Raw genomic sequence first — 24,113 nt, forward strand, 5'->3', positions numbered from 1 at the left:
AGAGACAGAGCGTGAGCAGGGGAGGAGCTGAGGGGAGGGAGACACAGAATCACAGGCAGCCCCAGGTCCCAAGCCATCGGCACAGAGCCAGACGCAGGGCTTGAACCTACAGACTGCGAGATCATGACCTGCGCCAAAGTCAGACGCCCAACCGACTGAGCCACCCAGGCACCCCGAGAAACCCAGTTTTAAACAGAAAATGTTTTCCACCACTTGCCAAGTCCCAGGGAATTCACCTAGATTGGCAAATACCTGGATCCAAGGTATCCCTAACTGGGGTACAAAGGTTATTCAATTTGCAAGGGTATCACAATTTTGAGACAGCGATATACCTGCTGGTACATATAAACTAAGATTCGGTTTACAAAAATTCAAATCACATACAAATTTGTTCGAAATAGTTCATATGCACCTGTGCCCTTGTCCTTTGATTTTGTCCAATTTCCTTCCAGTTGGTCCAAAATAACTGTGAATCTAGAGAAATCAGGAGAGCCCCCTCTTTCCGTCATATTCCTGCCTTACTTTCATTGTCTGTCTCCCCAGTGCATCATCACCCTTAGCCCTTCCTTGCTCAGAGTTTGCTTCTGGTTTGAGTAAGCTGTTCCCTGAAGAATTTCTGGATCTCTCCCCAGGAGTGCTCTTGGGCTGCCGCATGGGCAACAGGGTCCCCTCCCCAGAGCAGGATCCCGGAACCGAGCCTGTGTGGGGAAGCATAACACAGGGGTGTGTAGGGCGGTTCTATGAGGTGGCCCGCCCCGGGGTATACCAGCATCCTTCCATTGTTTCTGCCATGGCTCCTCAGCTGGTCCAAGGCCTGCTCAGCATACTCCCTGCTATTCATGCATTCATCACCGTCTCCTACAATGAAAAGAATCGCACCCTGGGCCTTTTCGATGGGAAGCACGCTCTTCTGATTCAGTTCATCCCGGGCGTCCCCCTTGTAGTGGCGGAGGCGCATAGCTCCTAAAACGTCCATCTGCACGCGCTCCATAAACGAGGGGATGGGTGTTATAACCAGATCTTTGTACCTGAGCGGAAATTCATAGATGGCGTTGGGCCCATTGATGCAGATGGTGGCTACCACATGCTTCAGGAAGCAGGCCATGGCCAGCGCGATCTCTACACCTTTGCTCACGGAGATCACTCCGATTCCTGGCTTTTGGATCTGAAGCACAAAATAAAGGGAACCCATCACATGCCATACTCGAAGGAGCCGCCTTACAGGCCAGTAAGCTAGTGTGAACAAACAGAAAATATTGTATGGGAGTCCTGGCACTCGAGTTTACCAGCTTCTATGACTGAAAACATTACCTACCTGTCTGCCCTCTGAAAGCCTTCTTGTCTTATGGGGGCGTTAATATTACCTACCCTGCAGGATTGTTATGATGATCTAGTGAAACAATAGAAATAAAAGCCGTGGGGCGCCTGGGTGACTCAGTCGGTTAAGCCTTCAGCTTCAGCTCAGGTCATGATCTCACAGTTGGTGACTTTGAGCCACGCGTCCAGCTCTATGTTGACAGCTCAGAGCCTGGAGCCTGCTTCCAATTCTGTGTCTCCCTCTCTCTCTGCCCCTCCCCTGCTCGTTCTCTCTCTCTCTCTCTCTCTCTCTCTCTCTCTCTCTCTCTTTCTCAAAAATAAATAAACAAAAAAGAAATAAAAACTCTTCATCAAAGGCAGACTTCTGTAAAAGCAAAGAGTCTAAATGCACCAGCAATGTTCAACATCAAGTGAGTACAAGCAGGTAAACTTCACAAAGAATCAAATTCTTCTCTCTGGCTAGGAAAAGAGATTTCCCTAGGTTCTTTAGAATATTTTGTGTTATTCATATTTAAATGGCATTTTACAGCAACGGAGATTTTGCACATCCATTAATCTAAGAGCTAATCATGAAAGCATTGGGGGTGTAAAGATGAAAGCCTTGGATTCTATAAACAATTGAATTCCAGTGCCCAGTCCAATAGCAAAAGTAGTAGGCCGTAGAAGGGGGTCCTTAATTTTGTGGAAGGCTGAGGGAACAGAGGGAAGGGAGAAGTTAGGAATATGAGTAGGGAAAGGTGTTAACTAACTCGAATTTAAATAAAATCTTGTGGGGTGCCTGGATGGCTCAGTCGGCTCAGGTCCTGATCTCACGGTTCATGGGTTCAAGCCCCGCATCAGGCTCTGTGCTGACAGCTCGGAGCCTGGAGCCTGCTCTAGATTCTGTGTCTCCCTCTCTTTCTGCCCCTCCTCTGCTCACATTCTGTCTCTCTCTCTCAAAAATAAGTAAACATGAAAGAAAGAAAGAGAGAAAGAAAGAGAGAAAGAAAGAGAGAAAGAAAGAAAGATAGATAGATGGATGATCCTAGGGTCAGGTACCAGGCACCTAGGAACCTCTCCTATACTTAAATAAGTAAATAAATAAAATCCTGGGGGGAAATATGAGTAGGGAAAGGAAGGGCATTTTGGAAAGACAGTAGCAAATACATTGCAACCTGATATGTTTACTTTGCTTACACTTGTATGCCCAGCACCTTTCTTTTATCAGATCACCTGAAAAAAAATCTTTTTCAATTAGAGCTTTCCAAGATCCAGTTTTCATGTTTCTACTTCAATAGTTCTGAGTGGGCCCAAGAATCTGATAATATAGCATATCCATGGGGAAATCCAGTGGGCTCCCATATTTGGGAACCATCCATGAGAGGACAGGACTGGGGCAAGGGATGAGAGCAAGGGACGAGAGATAGGAAACTACACTATGGTGGTACCACAGTGGGGCAGTGATGACAAACTAAAACAGTGGCCTGGACGGTGGACAGGGTGTGAGGTATTGAGAAAGATTCAGGAACAGACCCTAAAACACTTTGGGACTGGTTGAGGATGTGGGGAAGGGAGAGGGGTAAAACCAGATGGGCAAAGATGACAAGGTGGATTTATTGAGAGTTTACTGTATATGCCGGCCCCTCAGCTAAGTGCTCTACACATAAGTTGTCTCAGCTTGTCCTTCCATAATAGCACTGAGATTCAGGAAGTTTACAAGCCCTGCTTAAGGTTACAACAGTATCAAGGGGCAGAGGTGGGAACTGCACCTCTTCTGATGAATCTAAATCTAAACTGAATTTTGGGGCACCTGGGTGGCTCAGTCGGTTAAGCATCTGACTCTTGGTTTTGGCTCAGGGCATGATCTCGTGGTTTCATGGGATCAAGCCCCATGGTGGGCTCTGTGCTGGCAGCACGGAGCCTGCTTAGGATTCTCTCTCTCTCTCTCTCTCTCTCTCTCTCTCTCTCTCTCTGTCTCTTTCTCTGTCCTTCCCCCACTAGTGCTGTCTCTGTCTCCCCTTTCTCCTCAGATAATGTCACAAATAGTTAAATTTGAAGTGAAAGAAAATTTTTCACTTAAACATTTTATCTGGACAATCCTTTAAAAAGAGCCAAATATGCTTAGAAAAATCACCCATTCACATTCATCACCTGATAACAAAGCCTCTGGGCCATGGATGACATTTTCAATGGTACAACAAGACTTGACAGAGTTCTAAAATCCTTCCTTTCCAGATTCCATTCCCTACCCTGGCTTCTAGACTTGGACACTTACTTTGGGCTTAGTTCTGTTCCTAGATCTGATACTTGAAGAGCTAATTCAGCTAATCAGATGGTGCAGCCACATCCATTTTGCTGATAATTCTGCTCTAATCCTGTGGCCCAGCTCTAAAACGGAACTTCTGCATGTTCTTAGTCTCGGGACTCTTTAGTGTGACTTACTCCAGTATTACCCCATGCAGAGACAATCACTGAAGTTCGAAAACACTTCAAGTCAGAGAATTCATGATTTGAGATCAGCAGCTGATGAAAATTGAAGAGCCACTGGTGAACAAGTCACATGCACTTCAAATGTGAGGACTCTTGGCTTTTTCTTCCCATTGAAAATGATCAAAATATATCCACCATTTATTGTCTTTTGTGCCAGTAAGTTGATCACCACCGATCCCAACAATCCTACGAGGTAGATATCTACAAGGTAGATATTATCATCCCCATTTTAAGAGTAAACTCTGCTATGCCCAAGTCTAAACAGATTGGTAAAATAGGCAAAACAAACATTTATGTTTTTTTTTTCACTATAATGTTGCAAGGTAGAATGAAAAGTATTTTAAATACCTTGGATTGGGATGCCTGGGTGGCTCAGTCAGTTAAGCGTCCAACTCTTGATTTCAGCTCAGGTCATCGTATCATAGTTTGAGTTTGAGCCCCACATAAGGGCTGCTTGGTATTCTCTCTTTCCCTCTCTGACCCTCCCCTGCTCATTCACACTCTGTCTCTCTCTCTTTCAAAATAAGTAAATAAACTTAGAAAAAAATAAATAAATACCTTGGGATGAGCTAATAGCCAGTTAGCAGCTTCCTCAAAATATTCCAGGTCGATCTCCTCCAGTTTTTTAGGCAGATCTTCATAGCCAAAATATGCTAATGCCAACACCGCAAAGCCATGGGTAGCCAAAAGACTGGCCCGAAATTCAACCAGACCCCCTCTACCCCCAAACAAATCCATGATTCCTGGGAAAGGACCTTCCCCTAAAAGCAACAGAAAGAAAAGAGAATGGGATCAGAAAGAGTGAAAAGAGGGCCCAGTGGATATCAGGGGAAGTACGGGATGAGCAATGTGATTTCTACCTTCACTCACACACAAAATAGCGTGTTGGTTTTAAACTATCGTGTATCGAAATATTAGTTCTCCAATAATTTGATGCCATTTGTTTTTGTTTTTATATTTGTCAACAATGTTTTCCATATCACCAAAGATTGGCCTCACCTGGAGGGAGAAAAAGGGCTCCTCGCACACGACCTTCTTGGATCTGCACCCGCTGTACACCAGGGCCTGAGAACCAGCGCTGTACCGTCTGGCTGGCCCTAGGCTGATCTGTGGTGGAAACTTGCACATAAACTGAGTCATATAGGTTCAGAGTGACATAAAAGGGGCTGTTCATCACATCCTGCTTAATCAGCCTCCGGAAAACCTTCTCGGGCTTCAGAGACCAGAAGAGACCCATCGGGTGGACCCCCACATAGTCGCCTCCAATTGAAGGAGCCTCCATTAGGTCCAGTTCACCAACCTCGTTCGCCTTGTAGAAGGCTTTAGACTGGTACACATACCCTCTCTCATCCTTCAGGGATGCCGTGAGGGTCACTATCTGCAACGGGGGCAGGCCTGTCACTCGGATATGCACTGGCTCATCTGCAAGGGCACTTGCTGGGGTGGCGGTCAGCTGGAACATTGGCAACTGGCAGAGGGACCTGTAGTGTGCCCTGTAATGTGAGAGGAGACTTTGAGTTGGAGACTGAAATCCCAGGAAAAAGACCAAGACGAGGCTTGCATTAGGTCTGGCCAAATTCTGCTTCTAGAGACCTCGTGCAAAATACACAGAACATTTCCAGGAGGGAAAAGGAAACATGCAAGAGGACACATTATTCTCATTTTACATATGAGGAAACAAGTTAAGTGACATGCTTCAAACCTAATACATAAGAGTAGAACTGGAAATTCAAGTTAAGGCTGAACCACAGCCTCCTGCCTTATCCATTATAACACTGTCATAAACATTAGTTTTATAGTTTGGGGTAAGTTGAGCTTTAATTCCTCAGTTAAGATAATACCCATGTGACCTATTTTACAGGGTATTTGCCAGGATCTAAGGAGGTAATGCATGGTAGAGCACTTACAGGAAAGATCAGTGCTGCTTTTCAATCCCCATACCTAGCTGGGGCAGAGTTACATAAACAAGAAATATACTAGGATGTTGTTTCTTTTTTGTTTTAGTCTCTAATCCATCCCTGCCATTATAAAACCAAACTTCAGCTCTTTTTCGAGTTCCCATTATTTATTCTTTTCATGGGAAAATAAAACTCCATGATCTTGTCTCTGCTTTTCTGCCTTTCCAATGGGTGATAAATGTCAAAATGCTGTTTGTAGTAAAGAGACTATAATAGACACTGGATCATACTCCGTTTCATTAATGAGCAAAATGCGGGGCATTTCCTCCTTCCTTACATTCCTTCTCCTGTCCTTTCTTCTCTCTTTCCTCCCTTCCCTTCTTTCTTCCATTCCTCATATCTACAACAAACTTGAACCTGTTTACAGATAACAGGTACAGAGTAAAATAAAATAAAATAGAATGGGGAAAATATGAACAAAATCAGAGACATTGGTCAAAGAAACCCTGGAGCATGAAAACTAGAGCTTTTTGTGAGCTGTAGTAGGTTTGGCCCTAAATAAATTAGTGATAGCCAGAGGAGAAAAGGCAATCTGGGCAGTTTCATTGTTCTAATTATTCTCATAGAAAAAAGTCACCAGTTCCTCAGGGAAAAGGAAGAAGTGAGACCTTTCCAATATTTAGTTCTGAAATAGATTTCTTATATGAAACTTTGACATAGGTATGCACCATTTCTTCAACACGATCTTGATGCAAATTGTAGTGATAGAACTGCTTTCTAGAGCCCAGAGATGGATACCCAGCAGCTATGTTTATACCATGTGACCTCAACCTGGGGCCATTGCAATGGATACCTGATACAATATGTGCCAGAGATGTTTTCCCTTGGCCTATTTAGAATGGGGGCCCAGAGGGGCACATGGGTGGCTGAGTTGGTTGAGTGTCTGACTTTGGCTCAGGTCTTGATCTCACCGTGAGTTTGAGCCTTATATCAGGCTCCTGTTGTCAGCACAGAGCCTGCTTTGGATCCTGTCTCCCTCTTTCTCTGCCCCTCCCCTGCTCAAGCTCTTTCTCAAAAATAAATTAACATTTTAAAAATTTAAAAAAAAAAGGGGGACCCAGAGATCACCAGTCACTCTGACTTGTCAGAAATTCCTCATAATGGTCACTATTATTCTATGTCTACATGTTTTCTATTTCCACCAATGTATATGCAAGAGATTAGAGTGAAATTTCCTATAAGAAGCAGTTCTCTCAAGAGAAGATACCATTTGACAGGTCAACAGTGGGTGCTTGTGAATGGTGTCTCAGGTTTCCCCATGAAAGACTAGGAAGGGACCAGATGATCATCAACCCTAGTGTCATTGCCCTTGGAATATAAGCTAAATAAAATCAGCATCTTTCACAAGTTGACAAGGCAGGGAGGACCCTTATGAGGATTGGGTAGGGATCTAAGGCAAAATTGGACAGATTGCCTTTCTAGAAGTTGGTTGTAAGTCTAACAGACCTCGGACTTCTCAAGCCTATGTGTCATCCCTCCCTTATATATTCAAGAAGCAAGAAGAGTCCGGGATTAAAATACACATAACACATACATATGTGTGCATGCACACACGCGTGAAAGAAGACTTTGTACCTCTACACCAGGGCTTCTCAACTGGGGTTCTGAGGAGCACTGAGGTTCTGCAGAACGTCATGAGGGGGTTCCACTAGAGTTCTTAGTTGAGGAAAAAAGAAAGTTTTGGAATTTCAAGTGTCATGTGATGCTAGTGCACTCAAGGATGGATAGTGACCGAGCAGTCCTATCAGTGATTTCTTTACAGGTTTTTCATCCCATAAGGGCAGTGGGCAAAAGGATCATGTTCATTTGACTAAATTCATTTTCAGTTTTGGATGCAAGATAGAGGAGGCTCTTGACGGTTAGTGAGCACTACGTTGCATGGAGAGAAGGGCGGTAGGCTGATCACATTTGCCTCTCCTTCCTGATTTACCTACTCCAAACTCCCTTCATGCTTCATGAAATGAGTTAAGAGAATAGACTCTATTGGTGTAAGAGAAAATCAGAGGGAAATTTGCCTTCTGAAAAATGAATTCTTACACACTGCAACTCAGCTGCCCTCTGACACTTATTATTTATAAGCATTGCCAAGTGTGTGGACAGTGTAAGAAAAGCATTGTCAAGTATGGATGGGACAAGAAGAACATTGTGATAAAGAACTGCTTTTTCAAGAATTTTTTCACACCCTGTTATTTATTATGCCACTCTTCTGTATTTTAGTAAGCATTTGCCTTTTGCAAACATGTCTGAAGGTCCAAGAGGCTGATTCTTGAAGATTTTTTAAGTTCCTGTTTTCCCTGTATTCCATTTCTATTATCTTATTCTCATTTGGATCCCAGCTACTCCACATATTATGACAGGGATTAACACCTTTGTCAGTTGATAAGGCTTATTGCCTCTCGGAACCAGACCCTCATAGACTTTCACAATAAGCTGTAAGAAGCCTTAAAGCTTATCCTGTCCAATGCTGTATTGTCATCATTATCAATAAAGCACCTACTGTGCACAGGGAAGAGGAGTCTCCACCATGCTACTCAGAGCACTTAATATATTACTGAACCTTATACTAGAACCATTTATGTTGTGCTTTCACTTTCCTGTTAATCTGTAAGTCTCTTGGGGGCAGGATCTGGTCTGACTTGTCTTTGTCCCACCTGCTGCGCATGGAGTCCTTTACAATCCATGTATTCAGTAAATGATTATCGATTGTGCTGTCCACTTCATTCCCATAAACTCTCATCCATTTATCCAATTCTTCCTCCCTGTTTAGTCTTTTGCACTCCCCGGTCTAATCTCTGCAATGTTGTCAGACAGATCTTTACAAAACACAAAAGTAATCAAATCACTCTCCTGCTTTATACTTTCAATGACAGCCAGAGTCATTAAAAGGTGAACTCTAAGTGTTGGGAGAAGATGGCGGTGTAGGGGGATGCTGGGCTCACCTCGTCCTGCTGATGGCTTAGATTCCACCCACATCTGACTAAATAACCCAGAAAACCACCAGAAGACTACCAGAACGGACTCTCCGGAGACAAGCATAGACAAGAGGTCCACGGAAGAGGGTAGGAAGGGCCGAGAGGCGGTGTATGCTACATGGACTGGTGGGAGGGAGCTGGGGCAGTGAAAGGGCAGCCTGCCCAGCAAGGCAGAGCCCCCGAAGTCTAGCTTGCAAAAGCCGAGGGGCCAGACTGCATGAGTTCTGACAGCCAGCGGGACTTAACATCTGGAATGTTATAAGTCAACAGCTCTGCTCTGAGAGTGGGAGGGCGAGAGGACACCGGGAGGGAGAGGTGTTGAGCCCTGGAAGACAGAGCTCAGCTCGGCAGGGGGACAAAGTCGCTGGCCAGTGCCATCTCCCTCTCCCATCCCCCAGCTGAAATCCCAAAGGGAACCAGTTCCCCGAACTTGCTTGCACCTCGCAAATACCCAACGCTGTGCTTCTGTGGATCCATCCCTTTGACATGTCTGCCTGCCTCCCTCTGGTGCTGCAGGGCCCCTCCCGCAGGGGACCACTGATGGCAAAGCGAGCTAAGCCTGCCCCTCCCGCCCCAGTGCACCTGGCGGATCCACCCCAGCTAATACACCAAATCCTATCAAAGCACCACAAGCCTGGCAGTGTGCAAGTAGCCCAGACAGGGGCCACACCACTCCACAGTGAGTTGTGCCCCTGGGAGAGGGGAAGATAAGGTACATACCAGTCTGATTGTGGCCCCAGTGGTGGGCTGGGGGCAGACATTGGGTCTGACTGCGGCCCCGCCCAACACAAGTTACTCCAGACAGCACAGGGGAAGTGCCCTGCAGTTTGGAGCCACCGCAGGGACTACCCAAAATGATGAAACAGAAGACCTCTCCTCAAAAGAAACTCCAGGAAGTAGCGACAGTTAACGAATTGATCAAAAACAATTTAAACAATATAACGGAACAAGAATTTAGAATAATAGTCATAAAATTAATCGTTGGGCTTGAAAAAAAGCATAGAGGACAGCAGAGAATCTATTGCTACAGACATCAAGGGACTAAGAAATATTCATGAGGAGCTAAAAAATGCTATAAATGAGGTGCAAAATAAAATGGAGTCGACCACAGCTCGGATTGAAGAGGCAGAGGAGAGAATAGGTGAATTAGAAGATAAAATTATGGAAAAAGAGGAAGCTGAGGAAAAGAGAGATAAAAAAAATCCAGGAGCATGAGGGGAGAATTAGAGAACTAAGTGATGCAATCAAACAGAACAATATCTGTATCATAGGAATTCCAGAGGAGGAAGAGAGAGAGAAAGGGGCTGAAGGTGTACTTGAACAAATCATAGCTGAGAACTTCCCTGATCTGGGGAAGGAAACAGGCATTGATATCCAAGAGGCACAGAGAACTACCTTCAGACGTAACTTGAATCGATCTTCTGCATGACATATCATAGTGTAACTGGCAAAATACAAGGATAAAGAGAGAATTCTGAAAGCATCTAGGGATAGACAGGCTCTAACTTACAAAGGTAGACCCATAAGAGTAGTGGCAGACCTATCTACTGAAACTTGGCAGGCCAGAAAGGAACGACAGGAAATCTTCAATGTGATGAACAGAAAAATTATGTAGCCAAGAATCCTTTATCCAGCAAGTCTATCATTCAGAATAGGAGAGATAAAGGTTTTCCCAAACAAAACCTGAAGGAATTCATCACCACTAAACCAGCCCTACAAGAGATCCTAAGGGGGACTCTGTGAGTGAAATGTTGCAAGGACCACAAAGTACCAGAGACATCACTACAAGCATGAAACCTACAGACATCACAATGACTCTAAACCCATATTTTTCAATAATAACACTGAATGTAAATGGACTAAATGCTCCAACCAAAAGACACAGGGTATCAGAATGGATAAAAAACCAAGACGTATCTATTTGCTGTCTACAAGAGACTCATTTTAGATCTGAGGACACCTTCAGATTGAAAGTGAGGGAATGGAGAACTATCTATCATGCTACTGGAAGTCAAAACAAAGCTGGAGCAGCCATACTTATATGAGACAAACTAGACTTTAAATTAAAGGCTGTAACAAGAGATGAAGAAGGGCATTAAATAATAATTACAGGGTCTATCCATCAGGAAGAGCTAACAATTATAAATGTCTATACGCCAAATATGGGAGCCCCCAAATATATAAAACAATCACAAACATAAGCGACCTTATTGATAAGAATGTGGTAATTGCAGGGGACTTTAATACTCCACTTACAACAATGGATAGATCATCTAGACACAGGATCAATAAAGAAACAAGGGCCCTACATTGGATCAGATGGACTTGACAGATATATTTAGAACTCTGCATCCCAAAGCAACAGAATATACTTTCTTCTCGAGTGCACATGGAACATTCTCCAAGATAGATCACATCTTGGATCACAAAACAGCCCTTCATAAGTATAAAAGAATTGAGATCATACCATGCACACTTTCAGACCACAATGCTATGAAGCTTGAAATAGACCACAGGAAAAAGTCTGGAAAACCTCCAAAAGCATGGAGGTTAAAGAACACCCTACTAAAGAATGAATGGGTCAATCAGGCAATTAGAGAAGAAATTAAAAGATACATGGAAACAAATGAAAATGAAAATACAACAATCCAAATGCTTTGGGATGCAGCAAAGGCAGTCCTGAGAGGAAAATACATTGCCATCCAGGCCTATCTCAAGAAACAAGAAAAATCCCAAATACAAAATCTAACAGCACACCTAAAGGAAATAGAAGCAGAACAGCAAAGATGCCCCAAACCCAGCAGAAAAAGAGAAATAATAAAGATCAGAGGAGAGATAAACAATATAGAATCTAAAAAGACTGTAGAGCAGATCAATGAAACAAGAGTTGGTTTTTTGAAAAAATAAACAAAGTTGATAAACCTCTAGCTAGGCTTCTCAAAAAGAAAAGGGAGAGGACTCAAATAGATAAAATCATGAATTAAAATGGAATTATTACAACCAATCCCTCAGAAATACAAGCAATTATCAGGGAATACTATAAAAAATTTTATGCCCACAAACTGGACAACCTGGAAGAAATGGACAAATTCCTAAGCCCCCACACGCTTGCAAAACTCAAACAGGAAGAAATAGAAAACTTGAATAGACACATAACCAGTGAAGAAATTGAATCAGTTATCAAAAATCTCCCAACAAATAAGAGTCCAGGACCAGATGGCTTCCCTGGGGAATTTTACCAGACATTTAAAGCAGAGATCATACGTATCCTTCTCAAGCTGTTCCAAAAAATAGAAAGGGAAGGAAAACTTCCAGACTCATTCTATGAAGCCAGCATTACTTTGATTCCTAAACCAGACAGAGACCCAGCAAAAAAAAGAGAACTACAGGCCAAAATCCCTAATGAATATGGATGCAAAAATTCTCAATAAGATACTAGCAAATCGAATTCAACAGCATATAAAAAGAATTATTCACCATGATCAAGTGGGATCCATTCCTGGGCTGCAGGGCTGGTTCAACATTTGCAAATCAATGTGATACATCACATTAATAAAAGAAAAGAAAAGAAAAGAACCATATGATCCTGTCAATTGATTCAGAAAAAGCATTTGACAAAATTCTGCATCCTTTCTTAATAAAAACCCTCAAAGTCAGGATAGAAGGAACATACTTAAACATCATAAAAGCCATTTGTGAAAAGCCCACAGTTAATATCATCCTCAATGGGGAAAAATTGAGAGCTTTCCCCCGAGATCAGGAACGCGACAGGGATGTCCACTCTCACCGCTGTTGTTTAACATAGTGTTGGAAGTTCTAGCATCAGTAATCAGACAACAAAAGGAAATCAAAAGCATCAAAATTGGCAAAGATGAAGTCAAGCTTTCACTTTTTGCAGATGACATGATATTCTACATGGAAAACCCAACAGACTCCACCAAAAGTCTGCTAGAACTGATACGTGAATTGAGCAAAGTCGCAGGATACAAAATCAATGTACAGAAATCAGTTGCATTCTTTTTTTTTAAAAAATTTTTTTTCAACGTTTTTTATTTATTTTTGGGACAGAGAGAGACAGAGCATGAACGGGGGAGGGGCAGAGAGAGAGGGAGACACAGAATCGGAAACAGGCTCCAGGCTCCGAGCCATCAGCCCAGAGCCTGACGCGGGGCTCGAACTCACAGACCGCGAGATCGTGACCTGGCTGCAGTCGGACGCTTAACCGACTGCGCCACCCAGGCGCCCCAATCAGTTGCATTCTTATACACTAATAATGAAGCAACAGAAAGACAAATAAAGAAACTGATCCCATTCACAATTGCACCAAGAATCATAAAATACCTAGGAATAAACCTAACCAAAGATGTAAAAGATCTGTATGCTGAAAACTATAGAAAGCTTATGAAGGAAATTGAAGACGATAGAAAGAAATGGAAAAACATTCCGTGCTCATGGATTGGAAGAATAAATACTGCTAAAATGTCAATACTACCCAAAGCTATCTACACATTCAATGCAATCCCAATCAAAATTGCACCAGCATTCTTCTTGAAGCTAGAACAAGCAATCCTAAAATTTGTATGGAACCACAAAAGACCCCGAATTTGTATGGAACCACAAAAGACTCCGGATAGGATTAAATACCTATCCACCAAAGGAATTTTGAAGAAGACCAAAGCAGGAGGCATCACAATCCCAGACTTTAGCCTCTACTACAAAGCTGTAATCAACAAGACAGCATGGTATTGGCACAAAAACAGACACATAGATCAATGGAATAGGATAGAGACTCCAGAATTGGACCCACAAAAGTATGGCCAAGTAATCTTTGACAAAGCAGAAAAGAATATCCAATGGAAAAAAGACAGTCTCTTTAACAAATGGTGCTGGGAGAACTGGACAGCAACATGCAGAAGAATGAAACTCGACCACTTTTTTACACCATTCACAAAAATAAACTCAAAATGGATAAAGGACCTGAATGTGAGACAGGAAACCACCAAAACCCTAGAGGAGAAAGCAAGAAAAACCCTCTCTGACCTCAGCCGCAGCAATTTCTTGACACATCTCCAAAGGCAAGGGAATTAAAAGCAAAAATGAACTATTGGGACCTCGTGGAGACAAAAAGCTTTTGCACTGCAAAGGAAACAATCAACAAAACTAAAAGGCAACTGATGGAATGGGAAAAGATATTTGCAAATGACATATCAGAAAAAGGGCTAGTATCCAAAATCTATAAAGAGCTCACCAAACTCCACACCCGAAAAACAAATAATCCAGTGAAGAAATGGGCAGAAGACATAAATAGACACTTCTCTAAAGAAGACATCCAGGTGGCCAACAGGCACATGAAAAGACGTTCCATGTCACTCCTCATCAGGGAAATATAAATCAAAACCACACCCAGATACTACCTCACGCCAGTCAGAGTGGCTAAAATGAACAAATCAGGAGACTATAGATGCTGGAGAGGATGTGGAGAAACGGGAACCCTCTTGCACTGTTGGTGGGAATGCAAACTGGTGCAGCCGCTCTGGAAAACAGTGGGAGGTTCCTCAAAAAATTAAAAATAGACCTACCCTATGACCCAGCAATAGCACTGCTAGGAATTTACCCAAGGGATATAGGAGTGCTGATGCCTAGGGGCACTTGTACCCCAATGTTTATAGCAGCACTCTCAACAATAGCCAAATTATGGAAAGAGCCTACATGTCCATCAACTGTTAAATGGATAAAGAAATTGTGGTTTACATACACAATGGAGTACTATGTGGCAATGAGAAAGAATGAAATATGGCCCTTTGTAGCAACGTGGATGGAACCGGAGAGTGTTATGCTAAGTGAAATAAGTCATACAGAGAAAGACAGATACCATATGTTTTCACTCTTATGTGGATCCTGAGAAACTTAACAGAATCCCATGGAGGAGGGGAAAGAAAAAAAGAAAAGTTAGAGAGGGAGGGAGGCAAACCATAAGAGACTTAAAAACTGAGAATAAACTGAGGGTTGATGGGGGGGGGAGGGAGGGGAGGGTGGGTGATGGGCACTGAGGAGGGCACCTGTTGGGATGAGCACTGGGTGTTGTATGGAAACCATTTTGACAACAAATTTCATATTAAAAAAATTAAAAAATAAAAAAGGTGAACTCTAAATCCTCTGGCCAGCATTGAGACCTTTTGCAGGGGAATGGCTTCATGACCACACCCTGGAGAGCTTCCAGGCATTCACTGGCAAAACTTGTACCACTATGACCTAATCTGGATGGAATGCCTTGTGACTCTGCCAGGAACATAGCAAGGTAGATGATCTTTAGAGGAGGCTTCACAAGATTGTTTTCTCACTTGTTTTTCTTATCTTAACATATAATTGAAATGTGATATTACATTAGTTTCAGGTATACAACATTCAACAAGCTAACCAAGTGGTCAACAAACTAACCACATTACCAAATGGTCACCCCAAAAGGTTTAGTTACCATCTGTCATCAGACAAAGTTATTACAATATTATTGGCTATATATTCCCGATGATTGATTTATTTTATAAGTGGAGGTTTGCAGCTCTTATCTGTCTCTCCCTATCTTATAGGAGACTGCCTTGAGACAGTTTTCCCATCCACCTCCCTAGTTCCAGAGAGGCACAGGACTTTCTGGCTCACACCCACACCCCCCTTCAAGGGCAGAGCCACAGGCTCTGTGACCATTTGCTGCAGTCTGGAGTTGGTTTCTCAGCAACAAGGCACCTCACAACTCTGTTGAAGTCATGAGGCCCCTTTTGTTTCAATGCCATTATTTCAGGGTGTAAGACAAGGACTCGGACAGCTGGCACTTTCAGTTTCTCTTGCCTTCACTATCTATGTAAGTAATAAGCTGTCTGGAATCTAACAAGGGCTTATTATTTCTTTACCAGCTGAATCTGTCAGTCTTGGATTTGAAGTTCCCTTTGTTTTTGGTGTCCTTTATAATCTGATGCAATGAAAGCCTTTTACAACTAACCCCAACCTATTTACCAGTCCAACCAACCATCTTATTATAAAACTTAGTATATGATATTGTAAAAATCTGCTTCTTTATCTGTCACCCTTTTTGTTCTATCCGAGATAGTAGCCTCTAGCCACATATAGCTAATTAAATTTCAATTTATTAAAAATAAATTAAATTAAAATTTTAATCCCTCAGTTACAGTAACCATTTTAATTGCTCAAAAGTCCACATATAACTAGTGGTTACTGCATTGGACAATGCAGATATAGAATATTTCCATCACCCTAGAATAGTCTATTAACACTAGATTATAAATTATTCTTCAAGGGCAAGAATTATTCCTTGTCCAACGCTCTATTCTTCAGTTTCTAGAATAGTTCCTGGCACATAGTGATTGCTCAGTAAGTGTTTGAGGAATTAAAAGGAAGAATAAAAGATAGATGGAACAGTTTTAAAAAAAAGGAATAAAAATTTCTCCGAGAGAGTATGAAGAAGAACAGAAACCCAACTGAATTTTCATAGGTTACTTCTGAAGAGGTGAGACTCTTCAAAATGCAACGGAATAAAATCTCCAGGTTTGCTCACTTCTCTGCAGCCGAAGTCTACACCCTGCACGTTGCAGAGAATCCAGGAAGCCAAAGCCACAAAGCAGCCAAAGGGCAAGAAACCAGCTGCGTCCCACAGGATCAGCCCTGTGGTGGTTGCAGAGAGAGACTTGGGCAATCCAGAAGCAACCCGATAGGAGCTGAGAGCTGACAGCCATACTGTAGCATAAGTTCCAGGCATCCAGACTCCCAGGGTGAAGGGTATCAAGGCTACACTCCAGGGAGACTTTGACCCATCAGGAGAAAAGGCAGTTAGGAACTGGCCGGACACTACTGCAGCAGGAGGCAGGAAAAAATGAGAGCAAAAGGTCACCCACAGAAGTTAAAATTACCAGTCAGGAAACAGAATGTCATTCCCTCTAGGGGCTTTTTGCTCTTCATCACAGGCACTTCCTCCCCCTCCTTCCAAGCAAGAAATCCCAGAGGAAGATTTCTCCCATCAAGAAACAGTCTCTCCCTGGAGCACCTGGGTGGCTCAGTTGGTCAAGCGTCCGACTCTTGATTTCGGCTCCAGTGGTAACCTCCCGGTTGGTGAGATGAAGCCCCACGAGGGTGCTGTCAGCATGGAGCCTGCTCTGGATTCTCTCTCTCCCTCTGCCCCTCACCCTCCCTGACTCCCAAAGAAAGAAAGAAAGAAAGAAAGAAAGAAAGAAAGAAAGAAAAAGTCTCTAAGTTCACATTAGCAGGATCCTGACTTTTACAGCCAAGTGTGCAGTTTGCCCCCAAAATAGTCTCAAACAGTCTCTTGTTGGGTGGATGCATCTGACATATCTGCCTTTCCAAGCAACCGGACACGCCGGGTTCCTCAGAGAGCTGTGCTGCCCATCCAGACGAGAGGAAGGCAGCCAAAGGAAAGCCGCCTTCCCAGGTACCAAGCGGCTGAAATACCAAAAGGACCTTGTCTGCGGCATCCCCACATCCCGACTGCTGCACACTCACTCACCCTGAATTCCTCTGCAGGAAGCGGCCTGGAGCAGGACGGCTTGCTGAGCCAACAGGAAGCCCTTCTGCTTTTGCTGACGTGTTCTCGTTCAAACACCCCAGCCCACACTTCCAAGGTGAAGCTGTGTCACAAAACTATCAGCTGCTCCTTCCTTCTATAGGTCCCCTGTGAGGGGACTACTAGCCGGTGCTGCCGTGGGATCAGGACAGAGGCTTAGTGGAGCTGCTGCACCTTTCAGTCCCACTGGTTCCTGTGTTTCATCACACAGCTCTGGTTTCTAAGCCTCTCCCTGACTCCTCCTCTCAATCCCTGGCTCTGGTCTCCTTTACTCCAAATCCTTTTCTATTTCCTCCTCTAAGTCATTGGTCTCTTAGGCAACTGGCTTTTTGATAGTGTCTAACAAGGTAACTCCCAGTTACCCAGCCTCAGAGCCCAGAGTGTGGGCTTAACGCTCACCGGGGGCCTGTTAGGTAAAGGTTCCTGGGCCCTGCACCTAGAGGCTCTGACCAGAATAAGGCTCCAGGATCTGTATCTTTGACAGGGAATCGCCAAGGCATATTCCGGTGTGCAAACCACTCTTCCAAGGGACCGCAGAAGCCCTCCCAGTGCAAAAATGCCTCCCCAGGGCCAGAATCCCTGAAGTCTGCCCTATGGTTAGTCTCATGAGTCAACGTCTCTTGTCAAAGTGTACAAGTCATCAAGTTTACAGATCATGGCCTATGCTTCCAGGTTGCCACCTGCTTGAGAGAGGGTACCATGTCTTTTCACTTTTGCATCTTTGGCAGCCCGTGAGGTGCGTCTGGAAGACCACCCGTCTCTGGAACCAGAGACCTAGATTGGAACCCTGACTCTTTAGCAGTGTGACTGACTCAGGCAGATTGCTTAACGTCCCTTGTGCTTCAGCCTTTTAAACGGGAGTGATACATACATGTATTACAAGTGAAATACAAGCCTCGAGGAGAAAGGGCTGCTCTTGGAAGTCATAGACAGGCTGAAAGTTCTGAGAGAAGACAACGGTGTCTTGGCACACAGCCATCACACTGGATGAGAAGTACCTAGGCAGGGTAGCAAGGTTCCCAGCCGAGTGACTAATTCCCAGGAGCAGATCCCAGGATGGGATGTGAGGTGGGTGAGGAAGGCAGCAGAAATTAGTATCACTTTTATGAAGATTCTTTTTTTTTTTTTTTTTTTTTTTTTGAGAGAGTGCATACATGAGAGCAGGGGAGGGACAGAGGGAGAGGGAGAGAGAGAATCTTAGGCAGGGTCCACACAGCACAGGGTTCAATCTCATGACCCATGAAATCATGACCTGAGCCAAAATCAAGAGTTGGTCACTTAACTGAGCCATCCAGGGTCCCTATTTTCATAAAGATTCTAAGAAAAGTGCAAGAAAAGGTGAGCAGGTCATGATGCTTCAGCACCCAGGTAATAAAGTGAGGAGCAGGTTTGACGGCATAGACCCAGGTCTTCTCCACTCTGCTGCTCAGAGCAGAAAACATCAGAAAACCATGGGCCCCTAAGGGATGTGGCCAATGAAGACTGGGGACACCGGATGGTAAGGTGATGACTATGTAGAAAAGAGGCATTCACAGTTACTAATAGCAGGCATGCACCATGCAGAAACAGCTGAGGTCCTCTCGGGAGGAAGGATATCTAGCTCCAGTCTGCCTTCAGACTCACGAATGCAACACCAGCTCTTCCCTGGGTGTCCAAGCCTGCTGGCCTACCCTGTAGATTTGAGTTCTCACAATCACAGGAGCCACTTTCTTAAAATCAATCAATCTCTCTTCCCCTCTCATTATGCACACCCTCTTAGGGTATATTGACTGGGCCTGAGAACATAACTGACTTAAGACAGATTAAGAGGAGAAAAGCATGCAAATATATTTAATATAAGTCTTTATGTGCCACGGGAGCCTTCATAAGGAATGAAGAGCCAAAGAAAGAACAAAACCTTCCTGTGAGTGTCTCTCCACTTCTGATTTGTGAGTTTCAGAAGCTCCTACATTCTCACGGTGCTGGGCACGGAAGGCAGCTAAGAGCTGATGGCCAGCAGGTCGGCCCTGGGATCATCATGGTGTAGTGTAAGCTGACACTTTAGCATAGGATATGGGGTATATGCATCTACCAGGGACCTGACAGAAGACACGACTTACACTCAGAGAATTTGCAAGGGCAATAAAAGCCAAGTGGAGCAAATGCAGAGAGAGAGTGGGTTGGCCAGCTGGCCTGGACCATGCCAAAAGGACAGGTACATCGATGTACACAAGAGGCCAATGCCTGGAGATCAGACTAGTTACATTACTAAAAGGTTAGAGAAGCTGGTCAAGAATGTTATTTGATCTGCATTCATGCCAATCTTTGTAGTAGTGATACTGAAAAACTATGTGGAAAAAAAACAGAACCTTCCTGGTTTTGAAAAGCCATAAAATACAGGGCACACCTAGTTGGCTCAGTTGGGAGAGCATGCGACTCTTCAGCTCAGGGTTGTGAGTTTGAGCCCCATGTTGGGGGGAGAGATTAGTTAAAAAATAAAATATAAAAAAAAAAAAAGAAAACCCATAAGCTAGAAATCAAGGGATATATATCAGACCAAACACTAACAGCATACCTCATAAACATAGTCATTCTTCTTAAAATCCAAAACAGGAAACAAAATAATTATACCCATAGGGCACGTGAGTGGCTCAGTCAATTAAACATCTGACTTCAGCTCAGGTGATTATCTTAGTTTGTGAGGTCTAGTCCTGCTTAAGGTGAGCTCAAGCCTCACTTCGGGTGAGCCCCACTTCTCTCTCTCTCTGCCCCTCGCTCATCTGTGCCCTCTCTCTCTCTCAAAAAATAAAAATAATAATTATAATAATTATACCCATTAAACCCACTATGATAACTATTATATAGCGTATGGCATATACAACTAATGCATATAACATCTAACATATATAGTTGTTAGATAGCATATAGCACAGGAGATATTAGCCATTGCAATTACATGATTATTATAGCCAAAGGAGTGACGTATTCTAATTGACTAGGTCTGGGAGATGTGAAAACTTACCTGAATGAGAAAGGAGAGGCTAGTAGCCTCAGTCATACTGAATGGAATAATTTTATGCCCAACATAGGGAATATCAGACATCAAATAAAAGAAAAAGAGTTTAGGCAGATACAATGAAGTGTCCCCATGTGACTTCTATTCTAATTCCTCACTGGTTCCCCCCATCACACCTACAAAATCATTCAAATATGTTTTTGCTGGTTTATCTTCACTTGATTATCTACTAATCACCTTTCACATCCATCCATTGCAATTTAGTAGCTCAGGAATATTTGGATGGTGACTTGCCCCTTAGAGAATGTGTACTTGGACAAAGTAATCTGGATTGTTCTAAACCCAGGGTCATCAAACTGTGCCCTGTGAGCCAAATCCAGCCCACAGCCAGTTTTTCTGCTGCCCAGAAGCTAAGAATGGCTTTTACAGTTGTAGATACTCGGAAAAAAATGAAAAGAAAATTACTATCGTGTGACATGTTAAAATTATATGAAATGCAAATGTCAGTGTCCATAAAGAAAATTTAATTGGAACAGAGCCACAGTCATTCATTACAGCCTGTGCTGCCTTTGTGCTTTAATGGAAGAACCCAGTAATAATGACAGAGACTTTATATATGGCCCACAAAGCCAAAAATATTTGCTATCTAGTACTTCATAGAAACAGTTTGCCAGCCCCCATGGTACACAATCCACACCCTCATGGCTCCTTTCCTAAAATGCAATTCTGTGAATCTCAGATTGTTTCTTTCTTAAAATGCTGTATGTTTAGACACAAAAATTATTTCATTTTATTAGCATTTGTTGAATTTATTGTAGACCGACTCAATCATGTTACCTCCGTATCAGCTTCCATATTGCCTTAAAATAATGCTCTAGTTTTTCAGTGACAATGACGTAACCATGAGCCATGAGCATATTTTCAATGAGAAATCTAAACATATTTAATTTGAGTTTTAAGAAATCAGCAAATATGAGCACCTGATTCTACACACGTCTGTTTTATAAAACAGGGGATTCTGTAGTTCATTTTGGTAACTTTCTTCCTCCAGAGAATTGCTATTATAATTATAAACTGGAAAATTTTAGGGCAGGTAGAGCCCTAAATTTATGTTTTGAAATAGAAAATCCTCTGTGTATGATGCTGGATTAACTGGGAACCATTTTTCCCTTTCCAAGTCAAGACATGACCATTGCCATCCTCTTGCTTTCTCTTATTATAACCTCCCGCAATAAGAGGTCAAAGACATTGTTCTATGAAAATCAAGTGAAGGTCTGATATTGCTTCTCTATTTCTCAGGAACATTTTCTCTTCTCAGAGTTGACTGGTCACAACTGGAATGAGATGCTTCTTGAGAAACTTCTGGATCTCCTTCCAAGAATGCTCCTGTGCAGCTGCATGCAGGGTCACCTCTCCTCCCCACTGCATGAACAGGTGGAGTTTGGAGAGCTTTGAGGCACAGCACAGTGGGGAATAGGGAGGCTCTAACATGTGGCCTGCCCCAGGGTAAGATAGCAGGGTCCAATTGTCCTTCCCATTTCTCCTCAACTGTTCTGTGGCTTGCTCAGCATATGCTTTGCTGTTGATACTCTTATCATCTTCTCCCACAATGAAGAGGAAATGTCCCTGGGCCTTTTCAATGGGGAGAAAAAAGGTCTCACTGGCTTTACTTCTAGCTTCCTCAAAACAATACTGGAACTGTGCTAACCCTAAGGCATTGATAGATACTAACTGTGGGGAGAAGGACAAGGGCTGACTAATTTGACCGCGATACACCTGTGGAGTGCTAAATACAAAGTTGGGTCCATTAATAAGCACGGTGGCTATGACCTGTTTTAGGTGAATAGCCATGGAGAGTCCAATCTCTGCTCCTTTGCTTATGGAAACTATCCCAATGCCTGGGCCAAGGACCTAAAAATAATGAAAATGAGACATTGATTTTATCCACCATTTAGCAAAACCCTACCATCTCAAACAACCAAAGAACTTGAATGGCCAATCGGAATCAAGCAAGGACTAATCCCACCTACATGCCCAGTTCTAGAGTTCTGAAATATATAATGTATGTTCAAAGGAAATACTCCTTCAAGAATATGTCAGGCTTTCCAAATTAAATACTATGAATTCAGCATGGTGTTAGGTGCTGAGTTTAAAATGCCCTAAAGAAATACCAATGTAGTAGGGAAAATAAGAAAAGGGCACATAACTATTGTGAATAGTATGAGTCAAGGTATAGATGATTGGTAAACTTTGTTGTATCAATACTGGGGTCTCTAAAGGTCATAGGAAAGGCACTCTGTAGGAAAAGACTGAGGAAAAAAGGTAAAATTAGTAAAATAGAGCATTGAAACACGAACAGAGGATTCTACATCTGCTGTGGTTTCCATAGAAGGTTTCTCCTTTGGAGAAAGGTTTCATGAAGGAGGCTTGGCTCAGCTTCCTCTTCCCTGGTCAGTCACCAAGCAGGCATTTTTAGATCGTCCACCCTGTACTAACCACTGGGGGACACTGAAGGGAAAAAGGCACAAATCATCTCTTACCATCAAGGAACTCACTACCAGGTGGAGAGACAGGAGGGCAAAAACAGACAATTAGAGTAACTTACAAATTCTGCAATATAAGAATGCATAAGCAAGGCTGCCAACCCGGATTATCAGGGAATAAAGGCAGGATTAGAGAAAGATTCTCAAAGGAAATAGGCTATGAATTGGGTTTTTATATTTAAAAAATTTGAGTTGGGGCACCCGAGTGGCTCAGTCAGTTAAGTGACTGACTCTTGATTTCAGCTCAGGTCATGATCTCATGGTTCAAGGGATCAAGCCCTGCATTGAGCCACACATCAGCCTCCATGCTGACAGTGCAGAGCCTGCTTGGGATTCTCTCTCTTTCCCTCTCTCTCTGCCCCTACCCTGTTCTCTTTCTCTCAAGATAAATGAATTAATTTTAAAAAATGGGAACAAACAAGAAGGAACGGTATTCTATGCTGTGTATAGGCTCACTAACAGGAGCCATTCTCTTCTTATTTTGAGGGGCATGTATCCAGTCCCAAGGGATAAGTTCTTTTTTTTTTTTTTTTTTTTTTATTTTATTTATTTTTTTTTTATTTTTATATTCGACTATTTTTTTTCTTTTTTTTTTTTATTTATTTTTTATTTTTTATTTTTTAATATATGAAATTTACTGTCAAATTGGTTTCCATACAACACCCAGTGCTCATCCCAAAAGGTGCCCTCCTCAATACCCATCACCCACCCTGCCCTCCCTCCCACCCCCCATCAACCCTCAGTTTGTTCTCAGTTTTTAACAGTCTCTTATGCTTTGGCTCTCTCCCACTCTAACCTCTTTTTTTTTTTTTTTTCCCTCCCCCATGGGTTTCTGTTATGTTTCTCAGGATCCACATAAGAGTGAAACCATATGGTATCTGTCTTTCTCTGTATGGCTTATTTCACTTAGCATCACACTCTCCAGTTCCATCCATGTTGCTACAAAAGGCCATATTTCATTTTTTCTCATTGCCACGTAGTATTCCATTGTGTATATAAACCACAATTTCTTTATCCATTCATCAGTTGATGGACATTTAGGCTCTTTCCATAATTTGGCTATTGTTGAGAGTGCCGCTATAAACATTGGGGTACAGGTGCCCCTATGCATCAGTACTCCTGTATCCCTTGGATAAATTCCTAGCAGTGCTATTGCTGGGTCATAGGGTAGGTCTATTTTTAATTTTCTGAGGAACCTCCACACTGCTTTCCAGAGCGGCTGCACCAATTTGCATTCCCACCAACAGTGCAAGAGGGTTCCTGTTTCTCCAC

General features: G+C 43.0%; 2 protein-coding genes and 1 long non-coding RNA gene across 4 annotated transcripts in view; 1 reads left to right on the top strand and 2 right to left on the bottom strand.

Annotated features, from left to right (window-relative positions):
• The window catches only part of BAAT (bile acid-CoA:amino acid N-acyltransferase), a 26,432-nt gene continuing 2,319 nt past the window's right edge, over positions 1–24,113 (bottom strand). Inside the window, exons 1-4 of one of the 2 annotated variants that reach the window (XM_007089265.3) lie at positions 17,247–17,361; positions 4,786–5,279; positions 4,345–4,547; positions 1–1,165 (exon numbers count right to left, since the gene is read on the bottom strand). In XM_007089265.3, the coding sequence (XP_007089327.1) occupies positions 572–1,165; positions 4,345–4,547; positions 4,786–5,248 (1,260 nt within the window). In that variant the 5' untranslated portion in view covers positions 5,249–5,279; positions 17,247–17,361 and the 3' untranslated portion in view covers positions 1–571. Of the gene's footprint in view, positions 1,166–4,344; positions 4,548–4,785; positions 5,280–17,246; positions 17,362–24,113 lie in introns of those variants that run through there. The other variant, XM_015540738.2, reaches the window with a different exon arrangement.
• Positions 15,282–24,113, top strand: part of LOC122233209 — a 13,622-nt gene continuing 4,790 nt past the window's right edge. The window contains exons 1-2 of the long non-coding RNA XR_006210716.1: positions 15,282–15,572; positions 21,598–21,804. This is a non-coding gene — a long non-coding RNA (uncharacterized LOC122233209). The remainder of the gene's footprint in view (positions 15,573–21,597; positions 21,805–24,113) is intronic.
• The window catches only part of LOC102969591 (bile acid-CoA:amino acid N-acyltransferase), a 14,933-nt gene continuing 11,663 nt past the window's right edge, over positions 20,844–24,113 (bottom strand). The window contains exon 4 of the mRNA XM_007089264.3: positions 20,844–22,209. Within this exon, the coding sequence (XP_007089326.1) occupies positions 21,613–22,209 (597 nt within the window). The 3' untranslated portion in view covers positions 20,844–21,612. The remainder of the gene's footprint in view (positions 22,210–24,113) is intronic.

The sequence above is a fragment of the Panthera tigris genome, chromosome D4, assembly GCF_018350195.1.
Source record: "Panthera tigris isolate Pti1 chromosome D4, P.tigris_Pti1_mat1.1, whole genome shotgun sequence".
NCBI lineage: Eukaryota > Metazoa > Chordata > Mammalia > Carnivora > Felidae > Panthera > Panthera tigris.